Source organism: Epinephelus moara, chromosome 3 (assembly GCF_006386435.1).
Source record: "Epinephelus moara isolate mb chromosome 3, YSFRI_EMoa_1.0, whole genome shotgun sequence".
Classification (NCBI taxonomy): domain Eukaryota; kingdom Metazoa; phylum Chordata; class Actinopteri; order Perciformes; family Serranidae; genus Epinephelus; species Epinephelus moara.
Window position 1 is genome coordinate 40,840,469 of NC_065508.1, and position 21,494 is coordinate 40,861,962.

Genomic DNA, 21,494 nt, shown 5'->3' on the forward strand with positions numbered 1-21,494 from the left:
TATATATATATATATATATATATATATATACACACACACATATATATGTGTATATATATGTGTATATATATATATATATATATATATATATATATTTGCCCATACAAATCTGTCTGACTGTATCTTCAGGCTTGACCCTCGGCACTCCAGCAACAACCATCAACAAAGTCTGCGCCTCTGGGATGAAGTCCATCATGATGGCAGCTCAGAGTCTGATGTGTGGACACCAGGTAGCATCATAGGATTACTCTCTTTGTATATCAGTTACTCAACCCACAGTAGCTTCAAATCTTTAAGAAAACTGTTTCTCTCACATGCCTCCACAGTCAATGAAGAATTCCATTAATAAAATAAAAAATGACAATGACACTTGTGATGGACCCCCCTATCATTTGCAAACTCTTACACAACTCTTGCAGTATTATCCAAAACCTGTAAAACAGTGAGATAGAAAAGTTCATATACATCCAACATCTGTTACAGAGATAACAGCAGTTGGGCCAGTATGAGACAAACTATGAACAATAGACTGTAGTATTGACTGCAGATAAGTGTATGGCTGTCTATGTGATTTCAGGATGTGATGGTGGCTGGCGGCATGGAGAGCATGTCCAATGTTCCTTATGTAATGTCCAGAGAGACCCCAGCCTATGGAGGAGTGAGGATGGAAGACCTTATTGTCAAGGATGGACTCACTGATGTCTATAATAAATTCCACATGGTAACTTCTGTTAAATATTACCTTGTTATATGTATTTTTTTCTAGTCATTGAGATAAGGCTTGAATGCATTTGAAAACATATATATGTATATGTACAGACCTGGTTATATAATGGTGCCAAAATTGCCTATAAATTACATTCAAATATTCCATCAGTTTAAACCGTTTGTATATCTATTTTTGCACATTATATGTGTATACATGGCGATACTTGGATTCAGGTATGGCGACGTTGAACAGAAAGACATGCTGTTCAAGTGTAAAAGTTAAAGTTGCCACGTCTCGCGGCAACACGACCAATCTATATCAGCACTTGAGACGGGACGTGGCGACTTTAACTTTTAAACTTTTACACAGCACGTCTTTCAGGTATGGCGACGTTGGACAGAAAGACGTGCTGTGTAAAAGTTTAAAAGTTAAAGTCGCCACGACCCGCGGCAACACGACCAATCTATATCAACACTTGAGACAGCACAGCACAGGGAAAAGTAGGAAGAGTGCATGCGAGAGAAAGCCGAGCTGTGTAACGTTAAAGACAATGAGACAACTGAAAGCCACCAGAGCCTCATAAAACAACATCCAAGCACAGTTAAGCAAACATTTGTAAGTGTCACATGGAAATCATGGACTCCATAACAAATGAAAAACTGAGCAATTTTGCTCGGGTAAGCCCACTTGACATGCTGCTGTTTTGTGCTATGGCGCTGGAATTTGTCATTTACGTGACAACGCCTGAACGCAACATATGCTCGCTCCGCTGTGTGTACAGTTCCGTGCTGCGCTGCTGTGTGAGCAGCGTGTTTGACTGTGCTCAGTCTGTTGATGGTCATTGACACACTGTCTGTCCATAACAATAACTATGTCAGGTCAGTGCCCCCCTAATATAATGTAGGGGAAACACTGAATCAAGCAAAAAGACTCATGATACCATTTATTTATTACGTTTTATTGTAATTATATTGTAATCGCAATCGCAAATCGCGATATTGTCCACCATAATCACAATAGCACATTTTTACCAAATCGTGCAGCACTAGTAGAAACCTCAGGAAGAGCAAGGAGGGATCCCTCTTTCAGGACGGACAGACGTGCAATAGATGTCGTACAGAACAGATCAACATAATAAATTAAAAGTAATTAGTATGACAGAATAAGACAGAAAGAGAGACAGAGAGAGATGCAGGACAGACAGTAATGACAGTAGCTTACAACAATATTAATGAAAGTAATATTATAATAATAATTATGGCTATTGTGGTACAATATGTTGAAAGTATATATTAATATATGATAGTATACATATATGCCAATAATCATATGTGTATAATAACAGTAGAAGTATGACTAATGATAACAGCAGCAGGAGGCATCAGGAGGACCACGGCAGCAGCACAACCACACACGTCACACTATCCAGGCACCGCTGCGATATAAGTTAACCCTATGGGCCCCAGGCCTTTTTGGGGTATTTTTACTGCCTTTACTTTTAAGGTCATATCACAGTCATTATAAAGGCTACATACACATGCTATATCTTGGGTTTTTTTCAGGACAATGTGGGCTAACCAGATTTGCCATCATTTCATGTCCTCCTATGTGCCTGTATTTTATATTATTTTTTATATCAATGGAAAAAACAAATCTGTGTTACTAAATTCTTACATTTTTACATGTATCTCACAATAGCAAGTTGGAAAATGATATATTCTGCCATAAATGAAGAGGGGAGACTCTCTGGAATCTGGCAATATAAATACCATGATGGTGGGACATTCTGTCACTTCACAGCTGTCCAAAACATGTGGTTTGTGCCAGGCGGACATGATTGCCAGTATTTTTTCATTATTGCAAGAAATTCCATTGACTCATTCACAAGTCAAAAATGTGTTTTATCTGAAAGAAACATGCAATATTTACATCTAAGATTATAGAAAAATAGTCAACCAAGTGCAACAATGTCCTCCAAGATAATATTTGCCACTTTGTTTGCAGTAAACAAAGTTTGTTGTTGTTTTTCAGTTTCAGTTATATATTGGGGGGACAGTTTGGGCATTGGAAGGGGGGGGGCATGTCCCCCTCAATGTATATGGTGACTACGGCCCTGTCATGCATGCATAATTATGCTACAGTTGTCTGGGTGCGCAAAGGCGAAGTGTCAACTGCACTAAACTGGACAATATGGAGATATTTGCATCTTGAAAGCCGGACTACAAATGTGGATAGACAGGGAGAAACACACGCAAGCCTAAGACGTGGTAAGATATGATATTCCTCACTATATGAAGTGACTGATAACAAGATCTGTGTAATGGATTGTAAAGAAATTCGTCAGGTTTTTATTTTGTAGACAATCTGGATTTAAAGCATGATGGGATGGCAGCACAATGATGTGTGTGGTATCCCTGGAAAGCTCTGCTCCTGCGCTTTCATGTGATATGCGAGGCATTTCTGTGCGAGCCTGCATTCGCGAGTAATCCATCCAAGAGTAATGTGTGTGCAAAGCTGTATGAAAGCTCTGTTATACATAATTTTAGTGTAACATTGGACTACCGACAAGTGGCCTTGTCAGAAAGCTACAATTCCGCTGTTTCGCGTGATATGTGTGGCTTCTCGGTATGATGCACGGTCGCGGAGAAAATCAATAGAGAAGAACAGGTCTAAATTTGGATGCACTATGCGTCGTTCGGGCCCATAGGGTTAACCTGCGAGACAGTGGAGCACAAAGGCTCCGGAGAAGAAGCCGAGTTATGCCCTCTATACACTGTGCGATTTTAACAATCTTATAAGACTATTGCATGACACACTTTGAGACGTGGATCTAATAAACTTTGGTACAACGTGTAGATTGTACGATGGCCTTTTACTACTGAATCCCAGGTTATGACGTACGTCAATATGCAACGTCATCAGGGGCATCGGTGGCTTAGTGGTAGAGCAGGCGCCCCATGTACAAGGCTGTTGCCACAGCGGCCTGGGTTCGACTCCAGCCTGTGGCCCTTTGCTGCATGTCCTTCCCTCTCTCTCTCCCCCCTTCACGCTTAAGCTGTCCTATCAATTAAAGGCTAAAACGGCCAGAAAATATCTAAAAAAAAAAAAAAATGCAACGTCATCAGCGTGCACCGCATCAGCGTACATCATCCATCTGTGCCACCATAGGTAGCTTGCTCACCTGGAAGTTGCAGTTCCTCTGCAATTTCCCTCCATGCAGTGTCTTTTTTCTCGCGGTCATGATAGCAGCTGGAGGAAACATCAAATAAACAAGGCTTCTACTGCCACAGCTCCATCAAACTTTCCTCTTTCTGGGAGTTCTACTTCTTTTTGTTCATTTTACCTCCATGGCAAGCGATCATTTGTTGGGTTTAGCGCCGGTGTTGCGTTGACTGTTGTCATTTCGTGCTGCATTTCTATTGGTTGATTAGTAGACGTAGGTCGTAGGGTTGTCAGAAGTATCGATACTCTGAAAAGTGTCGATACTCAAACGCTGTATCCGGATACAATACTAATTTACAAAAGTATCGATACTAACAGTGCACGCCACCTCAGCGCCTGTCGGGTGCGCGCGACGGGTCCGACGGACACGCGCTGTGCAGGCAGCGTCTGGCAGGCACAGAGCCCTCGCTGCAACCCGGCTTGTTGTCGTTGCTGTGCACGCATGCACACATTTCTGTTGCTGTAATATGGCCAGCGCGGCTGCAGGAGGATCAGAGCAGCCAGTTTTGGTCAAAAATGATAAAGGAAAAGCAAAAGCTCTTTAGAAATATTTAGTGAAGTGAACACAGCATGCTGCATACGGCAGGTACAGCCCCTCCCCTCACTAGCAGCTGAGCAGCTGGTGTCGCCAGCATCAAACTACAATATAACTTCTAACGTTAATGTGGGAGCTAAGCAGAAAACTTTACCAGTCATGCCCGTCTGTAACATTAATAGACAATGTTAGTTTAACAGGACAACACAATTATGTGTGTGCAAAGCTGTATGAAAGCTCTGTTATACATAATTTTAGTGTAACATTGGACTACCGACATGAAAGCTCTGTTATACATAATTTTAGTGTAACATTGGACTACCGACAAGTGGCCTTGTCAGAAAGCTACAATTCCGCTGTTTCACGTGATATGTGTGGCTTCTCGGTATGATGCACGGTCGCGGAGAAAATCAATAGAGAAGAACAGGTCTAAATTTGGATGCACTATGCGTCGTTCGGGCCCATAGGGTTAACCTGCGAGACAGTGGAGCACAAAGGCTCCGGAGAAGAAGCCGAGTTATGCCCTCTATACACTGTGCGATTTTAACAATCTTATAAGACTATTGCATGACACACTTTGAGACGTGGATCTAATAAACTTTGGTACAACGTGTAGATTGTACGATGGCCTTTTACTACTGAATCCCAGGTTATGACGTACGTCAATATGCAACGTCATCAGGGGCATCAGTGGCTTAGTGGTAGAGCAGGCGCCCCATGTACAAGGCTGTTGCCACAGCGGCCTGGGTTCGACTCCAGCCTGTGGCCCTTTGCTGCATGTCCTTCCCTCTCTTTAGAGAAAACTTTTAATAACTTTTGATCAGCATGTTGTCAGGATGATCTGTACCAACTTTGAAGTCGTAAAAAATTTGAAGTCGATTGGATGAAATCCCTAGGACTAGTTCGTTAAAATACAACATGTGGAAATCACGCCAAAATGACAAGTCAAAATCAAAATGGCCGACTTCCTGTTAGGAGTAGACCATTGGTGTCGGAGACTTTTTTGTGCGTCTGGGCAACATACACATATCTACTAATTTTCATTTTCCTCCTCCAAAAAAAACCCGTATGGGGAGGGTTTTTTGAAAATTTCAAGGGGGCGCTATAGACGCATTTTGTCCCCCCCATGGGCGGCGCCCCTATCGGATACAAGAGCTCGCCATTCTTGACGTGTGTATCAATTTTCATGAGGAGATGAGGTCGTTGAAGCCATCAAAATGCCAAAAGTATTTAGTGGCGAGGGATTGATAGTCGCCACGCCGCCACATAAACACCATTAGACGTAGCTTCACAGCGTTCATAAGGTAGCTTCACCAACTTGTTCTGCATGCATTAGAAGTGGAATGAAGTTGATGCGGTCAAGTTTGTGTCATCAGTACATGTTAAAGACGGGTCACTTCCTGTTTCCACCGGGGGGCGCGAAGAGTAAGGTGGGATATTAACATATCGGGGCGGAGCCATCATCGTGTCCAGCAAGTTTGAAGCTGCTGAGATCAAGTATGTGGGCAGGAGAGCCGTTCGAATTTTGATGGCAAGAAAACGAAAAGTCGCCAAAATTTGTCACGCCCTAGCGGCCATGCCCCTTGACATGGAGAAAAGCTTTTAATAACTTTTGATCAGCATGTTCTCAGGATGATCTGAAATCCCTAGGAGGAGTTCGTTCAAATTCAAGTTGTGGAAATCGCCGTAACGAAAAAATTCAAAACAAAATGGCCGACTTCCTGTCTGGATTTTACCATGACGTTAAGAGACTTTTTTGTGCGTCTGGGTATGATACGTGTGTATCAAATTTTGTTTGCCTACGACAAACTAACCCCAACGGGGAGGTTTTTTTTGAAAATTTGTAGGGGGCGCTATTTCGGCATTTCGCGTCGACCATGTGGAACTGCCCAAAAATATCGAATTTCGGATGTGGCCGGACGACTGTGGAAAATTAGAAGCATTTTGAAATTCGGGTAAGGGGCGAAATTAGGATACAAAGTCGGGTAAAGAATAATAATAATAATAATAATTATAATAAACAGCATGATTTCAATAGGGTCCTCCGCGGACGACTTTGTCGTCGCTCGGGCCCTAATAATAATAATAATAATAATAATAATAATAATTAGTGGATAAAAAGTGAGCAATGGATTAAAGTGAGCATATTTAGTGTAAAGTGGAAAATTGTATGTGCAAATAGACAACAACAAGGGGGACAGTTGTGCTTATTATGGTGTCCCTAAAGTGTCCATGGTACAGTTTATTGTGAGCAGTGCTGGTTATGTAGCCTGACAGCAGCAGGCAGGAAGAACCTGCGATAGCGTTCCTTCACACACTTTGGGTGAATCACACTATAGCTGAAGGAGCTCTCCAGAGCTTTTATCTCCTCCTGCAGGGGATGGGAATCGTTAGACCTCAGAGATGACAGCTTGGCTGTCATCCTCCTTTCTCCTACCACCTGCACAGAGTCCAGAGAGCATCCCAGGACAGAGCTGGCCTTCTTGATCAGCTTGTCCACTCTCTTCATATCTGCAACCGAGACACTGCTGCCCCAGCAGACCACTCTGTAGAAGATGGCTGATGCCACCACAGTGTCAAAGAAGGTCTTCAGGAGTCCCCCTGCACTCCAAAAGACCTGAGCTGCCTGAGCAGGTAGAGTCTGCTTTGGCCTTTCCTGTATAGTGCTGTTGTGTGATCAGTCCAGTCCAGTTTATTGTTAAGATGAACACCCAGGTATTTATAAGATGTCACCATCTCAATGTCCTTTCCCTGGATGTTCACCGGTGTTGGGGGGGAGGAGTCTGCGCCTGCGGAAATCCACCACCAGCTCTTTGGTTTTCCCCGCTGTTACGCACCCGTCTAGGGGTCGGGACGTGTAACATAAAAATGAGCCGACAACAAGGTAATGCACGACAACAGGTGAGTTTATTCACCACCACACAGATAGAAGTACAATTTACAAATAAGGAAGCTTGTCTTCAGGGTGAACCCAGGCCAAAACAACAAATACAACAAACTATCTTTCCCAAAATAACTAACTAAACCCTAGGTGAAAGAAAAAATAACAGAAATACAATCACTAAACCTAACTCCCTAAACTAAACAAAAACAGGAGAAAACAGTTCAAAATAAATGGCAGCTCACCCCTACTGCTTCGTGCTATAGACAATTATGTACAAGTGACGTGCAAGTGACAACTAAGCGCTATTAACGCTGCAACGGTTATCGGCTACAGACAAAAAGCTCACCGCTCGTAGCAGCAGGATGCAGGATACAAACAACAATTCAACAGATCAGCTAAGGCTCATCGCTCTTCAGTCAGAAAACACAAAAGATACAATTTACGAAGGCACAGGCAGGTTTGGCGTCAGGACGAGGAGGCACGCTGCTGTCAAATGACCCTCAGATTTTGACAGAGATTGACGGTGTTTAAAAAGGTCAAGCCCCCGCAACAGTCAATCTGCAGCAGCCACGACCAGCCAGAAGCCACCACTCAGAGAAGGAGACGGAGGCGGCACCTGGCACAGATCCTCAGAAAAAGAAGAGGTCTTACTCTCACATAAAAATACAATATACATACAATAAATGTTACAGAAATATAAATGTTACACAATATGGCCGNCGCATCAGCCTTTGGTTGGAGTTCTGCATTTGCCTCAGAAACACAAGCGGGTTGTGGTCAGTGTATACGGTAACAGGGAGTGTTACGGACACCTTGAAGTGTTGGAGGGCCAGCAGCAGCGTAAGGGCCTCTTTCTTGATGGTGCTGTAATTCACCTGACAGGCATTGAATTTCTTTGACAAATGGCAAATGGGGTGATCGATACCTTGATGGTCCTCCTGTATGAGCACAGCACCGACTCCGCTGGCACTCGTATCCACCTCCAGCTTGAACGGGCAGGAGTTCGGGGCCACCAGAACAGGGGTGCTGCAGAAAGGGGCTTCACAGAACTCAAAAGCATGTTGACAAGCAGCTGACCAGACAAAGGGCTTCTTGACGCTGGTCAAACTGGTGAGAGGGGCAACCACATCAGAAAAGTTACAACAGAAATTGCGATAATATCCAGCCATACCCAGGAAGCGGCAGAGCTCACGCCTAGTTTGGGGAGCTGGATACTCCAGGATGGACTGAATTTTGGCACCAACAGGGCGCACCTCACCTTGTCCCACCTGTTTTCCAAGGTAGGTGACCGTGGCTCTACCAAACTCACATTTGGCTAAATTCAGAGTAAGGGTGGCCTCCTTTAACTAGGGATGGGCCACGATTTTCGATTTTCGAATAGTCGTTTTATTTTTGAAAAATCGATTTTTTAATGCGACTATTACTATTCGCCGTCTTATTTCCCCCCCTTTATTTGACATGCAATTCAGCTCCTAACCACATGAGGGCAGTCTAGGATTGCTACAGCGGTGTGAGATGCTCTTCTACAAACAGGAGAAACATGCAGAGACTACTACTCCGTGAGGAATGTCCGCAGTCATTCGGGCTTTCATAGTCGAACTTCCGCGTTGTCGTTTCCTGTAAAAATGTCCGTGAAAAATCCCCGTGATGTGAAAAATACATGCCGAGCAGTCACTGGTGTGCGCGCACAGGGCTTGCGGACGTCTGCTTTGAGTCCGCGCGGACCTCCGTGGAGTCCATTCTGCCCGAGTATGTTCGGGCCTTTAAAGATGAATGAATCTCTGTGTGCGTGGCTCGGGGGGGGGAGGGGCGATTATTCAAAAAATTGTCGAATACTTGCCACGATTTTCGAATAGTGTTTTTGCTTGTGTTGCCCATCCCTACCTTTAACCTCTGAAAAATCTCCTCCAGTGTCTTGAGGTGTTCAGACCACGTGTCTGAATAGGCCACAACATCATCAAGATACAACTCACAATTACTCACATCAGCCAGGACGAGGTGCATCAGCTGCTGGAAGGTGGCAGGTGCATTGCAGAGTCAGAAGGGCATAGCGGTGTATTGGCAAAAACTATCGGGGGTGACAAAAGCAGAGATTTCTGAAGCACGGGGGGTTGGCGGGACTTGCCAATAACCTTTCAACAAATTTCAACAAAGTTTTGTGACAAAAGTTGCTCCACCAACTCTGTCCACACAGTCTTCCATTCTGGGCAGGGGATATGAGTCGGCTTTTGTTGCATTATTTACCTTTCGAAAGTCACTGCAAAAACGAGGTGTTTTGTCAGGTTTGGGCACGAGCAGGCAAGGGGAACTCCACGCACTGGAGCTGGGAACAGCCAGATCATTCTCCAACAGATATTCAACTTCGTTTTTCATAAGTGAGCGTTTTGTTGGATTAACCCTGTAAGCATGTTGCTTAATGGGCGGGTGACTGCCAACATCAATGTCATGTGAAAGGACAGTGGTGCGGGATGGATTGTCTGAAAACAATGTGGGAAAGATGTTAATCAGACGCACAATATCTGCTCGAGCTGGAGGATTTAAATGTTGCAACTGGGCTGGCAAATCTTTCAACACCTCAGAATTTTGCAGTCGTGCACAAGGAGATGTGTTTTCATGTAGGCCATCACTTTCAGGAGTGTACAGAGAGGGCGACACAGATGTGAAAGAGGCTACAACAGAGGGCATGACAAAGGAGGCGGTCCCAGCGGCAGGCGTGGCCAAGGAGAAAGCAGTGGCATCACAACGAGAAAAGTATGCTTTTAACATATTCACATGGCAAACTCTGGTTTTTCGCCGACGATCTGGAGTATTCAGGACATAATCAGTTTCACTCAACTTTTTCTCAACCACGTGTCGGCCACAAAACTTGGCCTGGAGGGCAGAACTGGGGATTGGCAGAAGGGCCAGCACCTTATCGCCAACCTGGAAATCTCTTTTCACAGACTTTTTGTCAATGTTCTTTTTCATCTCCCCCTGAGATGCAGTTAATGCACTGCATGCAACTTCACATGCCTCATGCAGCCTTTCTCTGAATTTGCTCACATAATCTAGCACATTAGAAGTGGGGCTAGGGGTTTCAGACAAATACTTCAGCAAACGAAGTGGGCCACGCACCGTGTGGCCGAACACCAGCTCTGCAGGGCTAAAACCAGTAGAATCCTGCACACTCTCTCGGGCAGCTAAAAGGAGAAATGACAACCCCTCATCCCAATCCTTCCCAGTTTTAAGGCACTATTTCTTCATCATGGCTTTCAGCGTTTGATGAAAATGTTTGACTACTCCCTGGGATTGTGGATGATATGTGCTAGACTTTTTGTGCTTGATGGACAGTGAGGCTAACACTTGAGCAAACAGCTTGGACATGAAATTGGTTCCCTGATCAGACTGAATGTATTTTGGCAACCCAAAAGTGTAGAAAAAGCTAGTGAGTGCTTTGATGACAGCCTTGGCTTTCAATGTGCACAGTAGGATGGCTTCTGGGTAGCGAGTGGCGGCACACATTAAAGTTAACAGATACTGATTGCCAGACTTTGTTTTTGGAAGTGGACCCACACAATCAATAATGAGATGCTCAAAAGGCTCTCCCAGCACAGGGATGGGCTGTAGAGGAGCAGGAGGAATGATCCGATTGGGTTTTCCACTAAGCTGGCACACATGACAGGAGCGGCAAAACTTTGTGACATCTCGCTTCAGGTCTCGCCAAAAGAAATAGCACAGAATGCGGTGGTATGTTTTGGGGTTTTTTTATTCCTAAGTGGCCAGCAACATTGTCATGGGCAAGGCTAAGCACCTGAGAGCGGAAACACTGGGGTACAACTACCTGCTGAAATGAGTTCCACCCCAAATTACCAACAGCAGGAGGATGCCAATTGCGCATCAAAACGCCATTCACAATAGCGTACACACAGGGAATGTCAGAGGCTGGCGCAGCTGCAGCTGTCAAACATGTGGCCAAACTCAGGTCAGTGTGCTGTGCTTGAATGAACATGCTTCGGTCCACATCAAAATTTAGCCCTGCCTCAGCGGGCAGCAGGTTATCTGGCACTGATACACTCTTTTCGGGTTTTGCTGCAAGTGAGTCTGCGCCCCCAGGCTTATCATCCGGACACAGGAATGAATCAGACAGATCACACACATCATCAAATTAGATCACTTTGACTCATCACAACACAGGCAGGGAACACAGAGGGCGGACTGTCAGCAGCAGGAGACACAGACAGGCCACAATCACACACAGGATCATCAACTACTTCGGGTGTCAGAAAAACTTTCTTTCCTGCCAAATCGTTGCCAAGGAGGAGGTGCACACCGCACACGGGCAAACAGGTGCGTGTGCAATTACTACGGGACCCGTGACAAGGGGCAGCTCAGGAACACAGCATGCAGTGGTGCTCACAACAGAACCATTTCCACCCCCCACGCCAATGCATCCAACTCACAGAAAGAACCACTGGAAAAAGGCAAAACACCGTGCAGCAACAGGGACTGATCGGCTCCTGTGTCACGCAGGATTGTGACAGGCACCTAAACTTTTTCATCTCCCGGGGGAGAGACTGTGCCCTTAGTGATGAACGGCTTATAACGCACAGACGCCTCATCAGCGTCAGCGTCAGCCGAATCAGGAGCAGCGACAGACTGGACAAAACCAACACTTTTTGGCTTCTTGGGGCTTTGGTTATGCTCTTTTTGCTGGAGAACAGGACAAGCAGCAATCAAATGTCCCGCCTCATGACAATAGAAACACTCACGAGTGTTGGGAGAAACAGTATTAGGACGTGGTGTGCTTTTGGACTGAGCTTTTGGAGTTTTAACAGCACCAGCACTGGGAACATGTTCACGGCGGCCAGAGGGAAAGACAGCACGGTGAGTCAGGACAAATTCATCAGCTAATACAGCAGCCTTTGACAGGGACTCCACCTTCTGTTCGTTCAGGTACACAACAATTTTTTCTGGGAGACATGATTTAAACCCCTCCAGCAGAAACAACTCGCGGAGCTGAGTCAAAGTTTCCACCTTGCTTGCCGCACACCATTTATCCATCAGAGCAGTCTTTTCACGGACAAACTCAACGTAAGTTTGGTTGGCGGCTTTTTCACATGCTCTAAATTTTTGGTGATACGCCTCAGGAACCAATTCGTAAGCTCTCAAAACAGTGGCCTTCACAGTCTCATAGTCCAGAGTCTCTTCAGTGGATAGGCTTGCGCACACCTCTTGTGCTTTACCACTCAATTTGCACTGCAGTAACATATTCCACACAGTTTTTGGCCACCTCAAAGTGGAAGCAATGCTCTCAAAGGCGTTAAAAGTAGGAATCGACTTCACTTTGCCTAAAGGGTGGTACCAGGGCAATATGTCTGCTCACGTCAAACTGATCAGAGGGCATGATGACTCGGGGATGCGCAGCCACCGGAGTGGAAGTAGCTGGATGTGGCATTCTATCAAACTCCATGGCCCTTATGCGGAGATGCATAAGCTCAACCTCACGGCTCTTAGTTTGGGGCTCCACCTCACACAGGCAGAGGGCCAGATTAAGAGCCGCCATATCAACACCAGCCTGGATAAGCGCCATCGGGTCTATGCTGAGGTGAACGGAAGCAGGAGCCTCCGCCCCTGCCTCCACCCCACCGCCGTGGTCTTTCGCTGCCATGGCACTGGCAGACTCCTCTCCCACTACCACAACTAAACCCTCAGGAGCAACATCAACCTCTTCTGGCTTCGGCTTGGGAACAACACCCCTCTCCACCAACCGCTCTGACAAGCAAGACTTTATTTCAGCTTTGTGTCCATGCAAAGGAACAAACGTTAAATACATTTGCTACCAACAACAAATCCGCCTTTGTGCACCGATCCAGTTTTTCGAGAGATGGACCCTGCATAAACACATCCATATGAAAAACCTGGGACATCCTACACCTCCATACAAAGAAAAAAACACCAACCAAGGTCTTACTCACACACAAAAAAAAACAAAAAAAAAACACCAACCTGCCTGGCACACACCAGCGACCTGGAGAGACGAGCCGGACGAGCCCCCAATTTATGTTACGCACCCGTCTAGGGGTCGGGAACATAAAAATGAGCCGACAACAAGGTAATGCACGACAAAAGGTGAGTTTATTCACCACCACACAGAAGTACAATTTACAAATGAGGAAGCTTGTCTTCAGGGTGAACCCAGGCCAAAACAACAAATAAAACAAACTATCTTTCCCAAAATAACTAACTTACATGAAAGAAAAAGAAACAGAAATACAATCACTAAACCTAACTCCCTAAACTAAACAAAAACAGGAGAAAACAGTTCAAAATAAATGGCAGCTCACCCCTACTGCTTCGTGCTATATACAATTATGTACAAGTGACGTGCCAGTGACAGCTAAGTGCTATTAATGCTGCAACGGTTATCGGCTACAGACAAAAAGCTCACCGCTGGTAGCGGCAGGATACAAACAACAATTCAACAGTTCAGCTAAGGCTCACCGCTCTCCAGTCAGAAAACACAAAAGATACAATTTACGAAGGCACAGGCAAGTTTGGTGTCGGGACGAGGAGGCACGCTGCTGTCAAAAGGCCCTCGGATTTTGACAGAGATTGCCAAGCCCCCGCAACAGCCAGTCAGCAGCAGCCATGACCAGCCACAACCCACCACTCAGAGAAGCAGTTGGAGGCGGCACCTGGCACAGATCCTCAGAAAAAGAAGAGGTCTTACTCTCACATAAAAATACAATATACATACAATAAATGTTACAGAAATATAAATGTTACACAATACAGCCACAGTCGTAACACCCGCGTTGATCTGAAGGTGGTTTCTCAGGCACCAGTCCACAAAGACCTGGTTCAGTTCTCTGTACTCCCTGTCGTCCCCATCTGTGATGAGGCCAACTATGGCAGAGTCCTCGGATAACTTCTGCAGATGACAGGTGGGGGTGTTGTATGAAAAGTCTGCAGTGTAGAGGGTGAAGAGGAACGGTGCACCGTTCCCTGCGGGGCCCCTGTACTGCAGACAACCAAATCTGATACACAATCCTGGGTCCTGACATACTGCGGACAGTCCGTGAGGTAGTCCAGGATGTGAGGTGATTAGCCACCCGTGTGCTCCAGTTTTTCCCTCAGAAGCACAGGCTGTATGGTGTTGAAAGCGCTGGAGAAGTCAAAGAACATGATTCTTTCAGAGCTTCCGGGCTTCTCCAGGTGAGAAAGAGCTCTATGCAAGAGGAAGATGATGGCGTCCTCCACCCCAAGGTAAGGCTGTTATGCAAACTGCAGCGGGTCCATTGAAGGCCCTACTGCGGGGCGGAGACGAGACAGGACCAGCCGCTCCAGAGTCTTCATGAGGTGGGACGTTAATGGCATCGGTCTGAAGCTGCTGAAGTCCTTGGGGTGCGTAGTCTTGGCACAGGTACCACACAGGATGTCTTCCACAGCTGTGGTACTTTGCCCAGCTTCAGGCTCAGGTTGAAAATGGTTTCAACTATCCTGCACAGTTGGTTTGCGCAGGACATCAGGAGCCTTGAGCTGATGCCGTCTGGACCTGCAGCCCTCCTAGTCTTTATCCTCCTCAGCTGATCTCTCACCTGACAGGTAGTGACGGACAAACTGGAGCAGGGAGGGCTGTGTGCTGGGGGGGTGGAGGTGATGAGGTGTGGGGAGGAGTGAGGGGTGGTGAGATGTCCGGGGGAGTGGGGGTGGGGGGAGGATTTGAAGCAGTGTGCCAGGAGTGTAGGTGGAGGGGAAGGTGAAGGTGGGGATGTGGGGATTTGCGGCAGTGATGTCTGGGCCAGGGGAGGGGCAGACTGATCAAATCTATTGAAGAACAGATTCATCCACTTCTGGTCGCCTCTGGCCTGGGAGTCCGGTTGTTTGTGTCCTGAGATGGTTTTCAGACTTCTTCAGACTCCGCTGACATCGCTCTGCTGCAGCTGTTCTTCCATCTTCTTTTTATATCCTTCCTTTCCCCGCCTGATGTTTCTCCGTAGCTCCTTCTGCATGGCCTTCAGCTCCTCCCTAGTTCCAGAGTTAAAAACTCTCTGCTTCTCCTTCAGGAGAGCTTTTATATCTGGAGTAATCCAGGGTTTGGTGTTGGAGAAGCAGCGTACAGTCCTGGTGGGTATGGTGCGTTCCACACAGAAGTCAATATAATCCGTAATGCATGTCAGTCTGTCAATGTCCTCCCCATGGGAATCGCTGAGTACCTCCCACACAGTGGTCTTGAAGCAGTCCCTCAGGGCCTCCTCGGCCTTTTCAGACCACCTCTTCACAGTGCAGGTGGTTGCTGGTTCCCTCTGCACCAGAGGTTGTAGACAGGCAGAAAATGAACCAGGTTGTGATCAGCTTTTCCCAGGGGGAGCAGGGGGGATGAGTGGTATGCCTCTTTGGTGTTGGCATAAAATAAATCCAGTATTTTATTGTCTCTGGTGTGGCAGGAAACTGGGTGAAGGTGGGCGGGGTGGTGGAAGGAAAGGCGTGGTTGAAGTCCACAGAGATCAGAAGGAGGGCCTGAGGGTGCTGTGTTTGCAGCCTACTCATAACAGAGTGGAGAATGTCACAAGCAGACTCAGCTTTAGCAGACGGGGGGTACATACACTGCTACCATTATGACATGAGAAAACTCCCTGGGTAGATATGGTCTCATGCCAACAGCCAGCAGCTCAACGTCCCTGCAGCAATGCTGTTCCTTGATAGTGATGTGCCCAGAGTTACACCATCTATCATTCACAAACACAGCCAGCCCTCCTCCTTTCCTCTTACCGCTGTCCGCTTTCCTGTCATGCCTGATGAGCTGGAATCCGTCCAGCGCAGCAATCGTATCTGGTACTTCCACGTTCAGCCATGTCTCTGTAAAGACCAGCACACTGCTCTGCCGGTACTCCCTCTGATGGCGAGTCAGCGCCGACAGCTAGTGATGGAGGAATGAAGCCTCATGAAGCATTTTATTTATTTTCCTAACCCACTAGATGGTTGCTCTTGGTTTAAAGAGAGAGGCTAAAAGAATGGAAATGTGGTGTGTTTTAAACCTTTTGTTGAACAAAAAGCACCATCTAGTGGGTTCAGAAAATAAAGAAAATGATTAGAAGCTTCATTCAGCCATCACTACCGACAGCTCGCCCATCTTGTTGGGGAGCGATCTTACATTCCCCGTAACTACAACCCCGTGGGTTTGTACCGTCTCCTCCGGTATCGGAGCTGCACTCCGGCGTGATATCCCTATCTTCTTCTCCGCAGCTCGCGGAGTGTAAACAATGGAACCACAGCTGGGGGCCGGGTCCCCGCACACGATCATGTCCATAGAAAAATAGGAGAAAGACTGCTATGAAGAAAGCGATCTTGGTCCCCATACCAAAACAAAAGTGCTCATTACGTCCTCATTACATCTATGATAGACGTAGGCGTTGGCATGGTAACGTTAGATACACGGAAGAGGAGGGTGAATGTAACGTTACAAATGCAACCCCGGAGTTTTAAAACTCAATTGGAGTCAGTGATGACTGATGGGTTTTAGAATAAGGTTACAGTGCTAACGTTAGATAGTAGCGTTAACGTTACTAGTAAGTGGAAACACACAAGGAAGATAACGTTAATGTTTCAGAGGCTACGCTACAGTAGGCTAACGTTAGCCATTAGCAACTGGATGCTGTGTTGTCATATTTAACATTATGAACTGAACTCAACTTCTTTGTCATTTTTATGCGCAGCACAAAAAAACAAACTAGCATTTCTTATACCCCAAGAGAAAAGAAACAAAACATTTAAAAACAATTTGTGCAACATATAAGAAAGAACATATAGAGCAATATTCAGATGAAAAGGGTCGACATTTCAGTCAAAAACTCCACATCCTGAGAGCAGAACTGGGAGATCCTCTTCACATCACAGCACCATGAATTGTTTGTGTATACACCACGGAGCTTACCAGATGATGTTGCCTCCCTGTCTGCTCTATGTAGCGTTAGCCTCCTTAGCTCAACACCAGCGTCTTATATGTTACCATTCATCCATGTCTCAGTGAACACAAGGACGCAATAGTCCCTCACTCCTCAGTGAGTGGATCTCCGTTGTCGGATGTAATCCATTTCGTGTCCAGTGAGTGGACAGTTCGCCAGAAGGCTGCTGGGAACAGCTGGTTTGATGGGGTTAGCTGTTAGCATAGAGCTAACCCCTCTGCGCTTCCCCCGCTTCTGGGTCCTGTCACAGCGCTGCCGGCATCTTCCCTTTGGGACAGCTCCAGGCGAAACCATGGTCATCTCAGGTTACTACTTTATATCCACAAGCGTCCCTGTCAAAAACTCCACATCCTGAGAGCAGAACTGCGAGATCCTCTTCACATCACAGCACCATGAATTGTTTGTGTATACACCACGGAGCTTACCAGATGATGCAGCCTCCCTGTCTGCTCTATGTAGTGTTAGCCTCCTTAGCTCAATGCCAGCGTCTTATATGTTACCATTCATCCATGTCTCAGTGAACACAAGGACGCAACAGTCCCTCACTCTCAGTGAGTGGATCTCCATTGTCGGATGTAATCCATTTCGTGTCCAGCGAGCGGACATTCACCAGAAGGCTGCTGGGAACAGCTGGTTTGATGGGGTTAGCTGTTAGCATAGAGCTAACCCGTCCGCGCTTCCCCCGCTTCTGGGTCCTGTCACAGCGCTGCCGGCATCTTCCCTTTGGGACAGCTCCAGGCGAAACCATTGTCATCTCAGGTTACTACTTTATATCCACAAGCGTCCCTGTTACTAGTTTATATCCACAAGCATCCCTGTTTCTAGCATATTTTTGTCTCACAGACTCAGGGTGGAGGGTGTGGGGGGGACGTTACGCGAGCGGTTATGCAATGATTGGTTGATTTTTCAAAAACTAAAAAATAATGGGTTTGTCCTACTTATATTTTTGCATTTGCTTCTATATTATGACACGGGAAATTAGTGTACAAGGTGAGAGGTAAATTGATAATGTGTGTATGCTAACAATGCATTAGCACTAAGCTGCTACAGAAATGTGTGTGACACAAATGTGCTTTTGAGAAATCTGTAATTTCATGTTTAAAGAGCATTTGTTGAAAAAAAAAAAAACCTGTAAAATTCTTCTTGTCATTTTTCATCACTTACATTAAATTTGTGATTTTGTCAGTTTCATAAATGATCTATTTTCTGTTGCTTTTGCCTTACCGTCTTTTAAAGGGCAACTGTGCAGAAAACACGGCCAAGAACAGCAACATCACCAGAGAGGAGCAGGACACCTACGCAATTGGTTCATACAGCCGCAGCAAAGCAGCATATGAGTCTGGCGTGCTTGCAAAGGAGATTGTACCAGTTAGCATTCCCCAGAAAGGTACAGCAAGTTGGTCGGAAGCCAGTGGTGCTGGTTGTTTACTTTAAACAGTACTGGTTATCTGATGTCGTTGTTTTGTATGTATGTATGTATGTTTGTTTTATTCAGTCATCATCATCACATACAACATAGGAACATACACAGATTTTCACAACAACAACAATAATAATCATAAATATAAACATTCTAGATAACACACAAAAAAATGTTAATTAATATTATATGTTGTAGGCAAACCTGATGTGGTTGTGTCCGAGGATGAGGAGTGGAGGCGGGTTGACTTCAGCAAAGTTCCCAAACTGAAAGCAGTGTTCCAAAAAGAGAATGGTAATGATACAGTGCGATTACATTCATTTATTGATTATTTCATCACCTGAGATGGGGAATAACACTGAACCAGATTTTGTCTAACGAAACAGATTTGTACTCTACGGAACAGTCATGCACATTAATGCTGTTTCCACCATATGCAAAAAAAAAAAAAAAAAAAATAATAATAATCTGCTCCTTTCAAATACAATGCATATAAGGATGTGGTTATTTATAACTTATTTGCATTTTTATTTTTTCTGCTACTAGTTTACCTTCCACACTGTAACAACTCATTATACTATTATGCTTCCTAGTCAAGGTGCACTGTTCCAGTGATGTTGCTAGGCACATGTCTTTCATCCCTGATGTGTTAAAACCTGAAATGGAAGGACGCAATAACCTCACTATTGATGGGTCCAAGGGATACTTAATATGATAAAACAGTGAAGTGATGACATTTTACATCCCAAAGGTGATTTGTCAGCTTCACTGTGTCATCATAATGTTCTGGTCAGATATTGAATTGGTGACACTAAGCTTGGGTGTCTACCTTGAAACTGTGGTAATTGTATAGATCTTCCGTGCTGACGGGGAAGATGTGTCAGAAAGTGACTCACTCAAATGACCAGCTGTGGATCCCAGGGTCTCACTATTTTGAAAACCTATCAACATCACTGCTGTTCTGCTGTTCATTAACTTAATGTTATTACATGACCATTTTCACACATATCCTTAACAATTTCAACCATAAGACCATCCTGTTGTAGGCTAAAGTAACTGGATAAGTTGCTAAAGTAATAATAGTAATCAGAATGCTTGGTAAAAGAATTGAATGTACATTTTGGTGTTATTGTCACTTACTTTATAGGTACGGTGACAGCAGCCAATGCCAGCACACTGAACGATGGAGCAGCTGCTCTCGTTTTAATGACAGCAGAGGCCGCAAAGAGACTCAGCATCACTCCACTGGCCAGAATTGTCTGTAAGCTTTCCACAAACACACACACTAAGCTGTGTGTACAAAGCTTAAAGTCTGGGTAAAGTAAAATCAGTGATTTCTTTCTGAACACATTCTACATGTTAGAAAATACTTGTGAAAACAAGTGCAAAGACTATAAATTGTGTAGAACTGTAAGTTAGACCAGACTGCTTTTTCATCTGTTCTTTGTCCAGAATTTTTTGGGTGGGCCTAAAAGCCTGCTCAATGACACACTGAAGGTATCCTTAACATAACCCCTTCCCACTACATAAGTACTTTGTTACCACGTGACATTACGCTATGTTCCATGAGCTTTCTGAGCTCTCTGCGTTGAATAAACAACTGTCACTAACGAACCCTTCAGTCTTTCAGCCCACCTGGCCTGTCGAAAGCTATTGCTCACTGCAGTGGATGTGTGCTTTGTGCTAAAGTCAGCTGCTGAGCAAGAGGATCCAGCCACACAGTAGCTCATATCCCCTGGTTCAGACGCTCTGTGCTGATCAACCGTAAACTGTTTGTGTTACTGGCGTGGCTGCTTACGATAGTTTTCACTACACAGCTGCGTGTTCTTCAACTCGGGACATGTATGTTACTCTGCTACTGTGGCTTAGCTCCTCACAAGGGACTGTGACTTTCAGCAGCCCAATCTTAGTTTCAGCTCCCTCAACAGACTCATCCCTTGCTTCTCAGTGCAGAGAATACTGCTCATTTTTTTCCACTATTTTGAAACCTAATTTTATGTACTTGGCAATGTTTTTAATCATTCAGATTTGGCGGGGTCACACATTTTTGTGTGTGACAAACCCGTTTGACATTTATTTTTGCTTTACCTGGACTTAAACTGAAACTGAGTCTTTAACACAGGGTTGGCATACAAATTAACACTGTTAATCTGTACACCAATGTAACACTGTTGGGTTGCATTTATTTTACAAGTTTATAGTCAGAGAGCTTGGCTTGCTTGTAGAAACCAGTAGAATATTTGTTGGCTAAGTTGGGGTAAAAGCCATCATCAGGTTAAACTAGAGGAAAAAAAACCTTTCATCCTACACCAATCTCTCAACAAACTGTGAGCTTTGGACAGAGTGTAAGGTATCCTTTTTCTGTGTGGATTATATTTTGAATAAATTTGATAAATTACAAACACCTGTTTGTATTTAAGTTAAAATAAAACAGGAAACAAACAAATGATCTTATTTTTCATAGATTTGTTTTAATTGGAGGATTGATATATTTTTTCCATAGCTTTTGCTGATGCTGCCGTTGCACCCATTGACTTCCCCATTGCTCCTGCGCTTGCTGTACCAAAGGTGAGTATAAGCAGGTGATTAGGAGGTGTTTTTGGTCCTGTCTTGAGTCATTAAATATTTGGTGCAAACTGCTAAATCCTTCTGAGATGCCACCACACTTGAGCACTTGAGATGCCAAGTGTTAAAAATAACAGGAAATGCACATAGCACACACGTGTTGATAGGTAAAATTTACCTATCAACACGTGTGTGCTATGTGCATTTCCTGTTAT

At 45.0% G+C, this 21,494-nt stretch overlaps 1 protein-coding gene across 2 annotated transcripts in view; it reads left to right on the forward strand.

Annotated features, from left to right (window-relative positions):
• The window catches only part of acat1 (acetyl-CoA acetyltransferase 1), a 34,924-nt gene extending 13,565 nt beyond the window's left edge, over positions 1–21,359 (forward strand). The window contains exons 5-10 of one of the 2 annotated variants that reach the window (XM_050036138.1): positions 130–230; positions 578–721; positions 18,531–18,681; positions 18,913–19,008; positions 19,862–19,975; positions 21,218–21,359. In XM_050036138.1, the coding sequence (XP_049892095.1) occupies positions 130–230; positions 578–721; positions 18,531–18,681; positions 18,913–19,008; positions 19,862–19,975; positions 21,218–21,300 (689 nt within the window). In that variant the 3' untranslated portion in view covers positions 21,301–21,359. Of the gene's footprint in view, positions 1–129; positions 231–577; positions 722–18,530; positions 18,682–18,912; positions 19,009–19,861; positions 20,031–21,217 lie in introns of both variants that reach the window. The other variant, XM_050036146.1, reaches the window with a different exon arrangement.
• Positions 21,360–21,494: the final 135 nt, after the last annotated feature.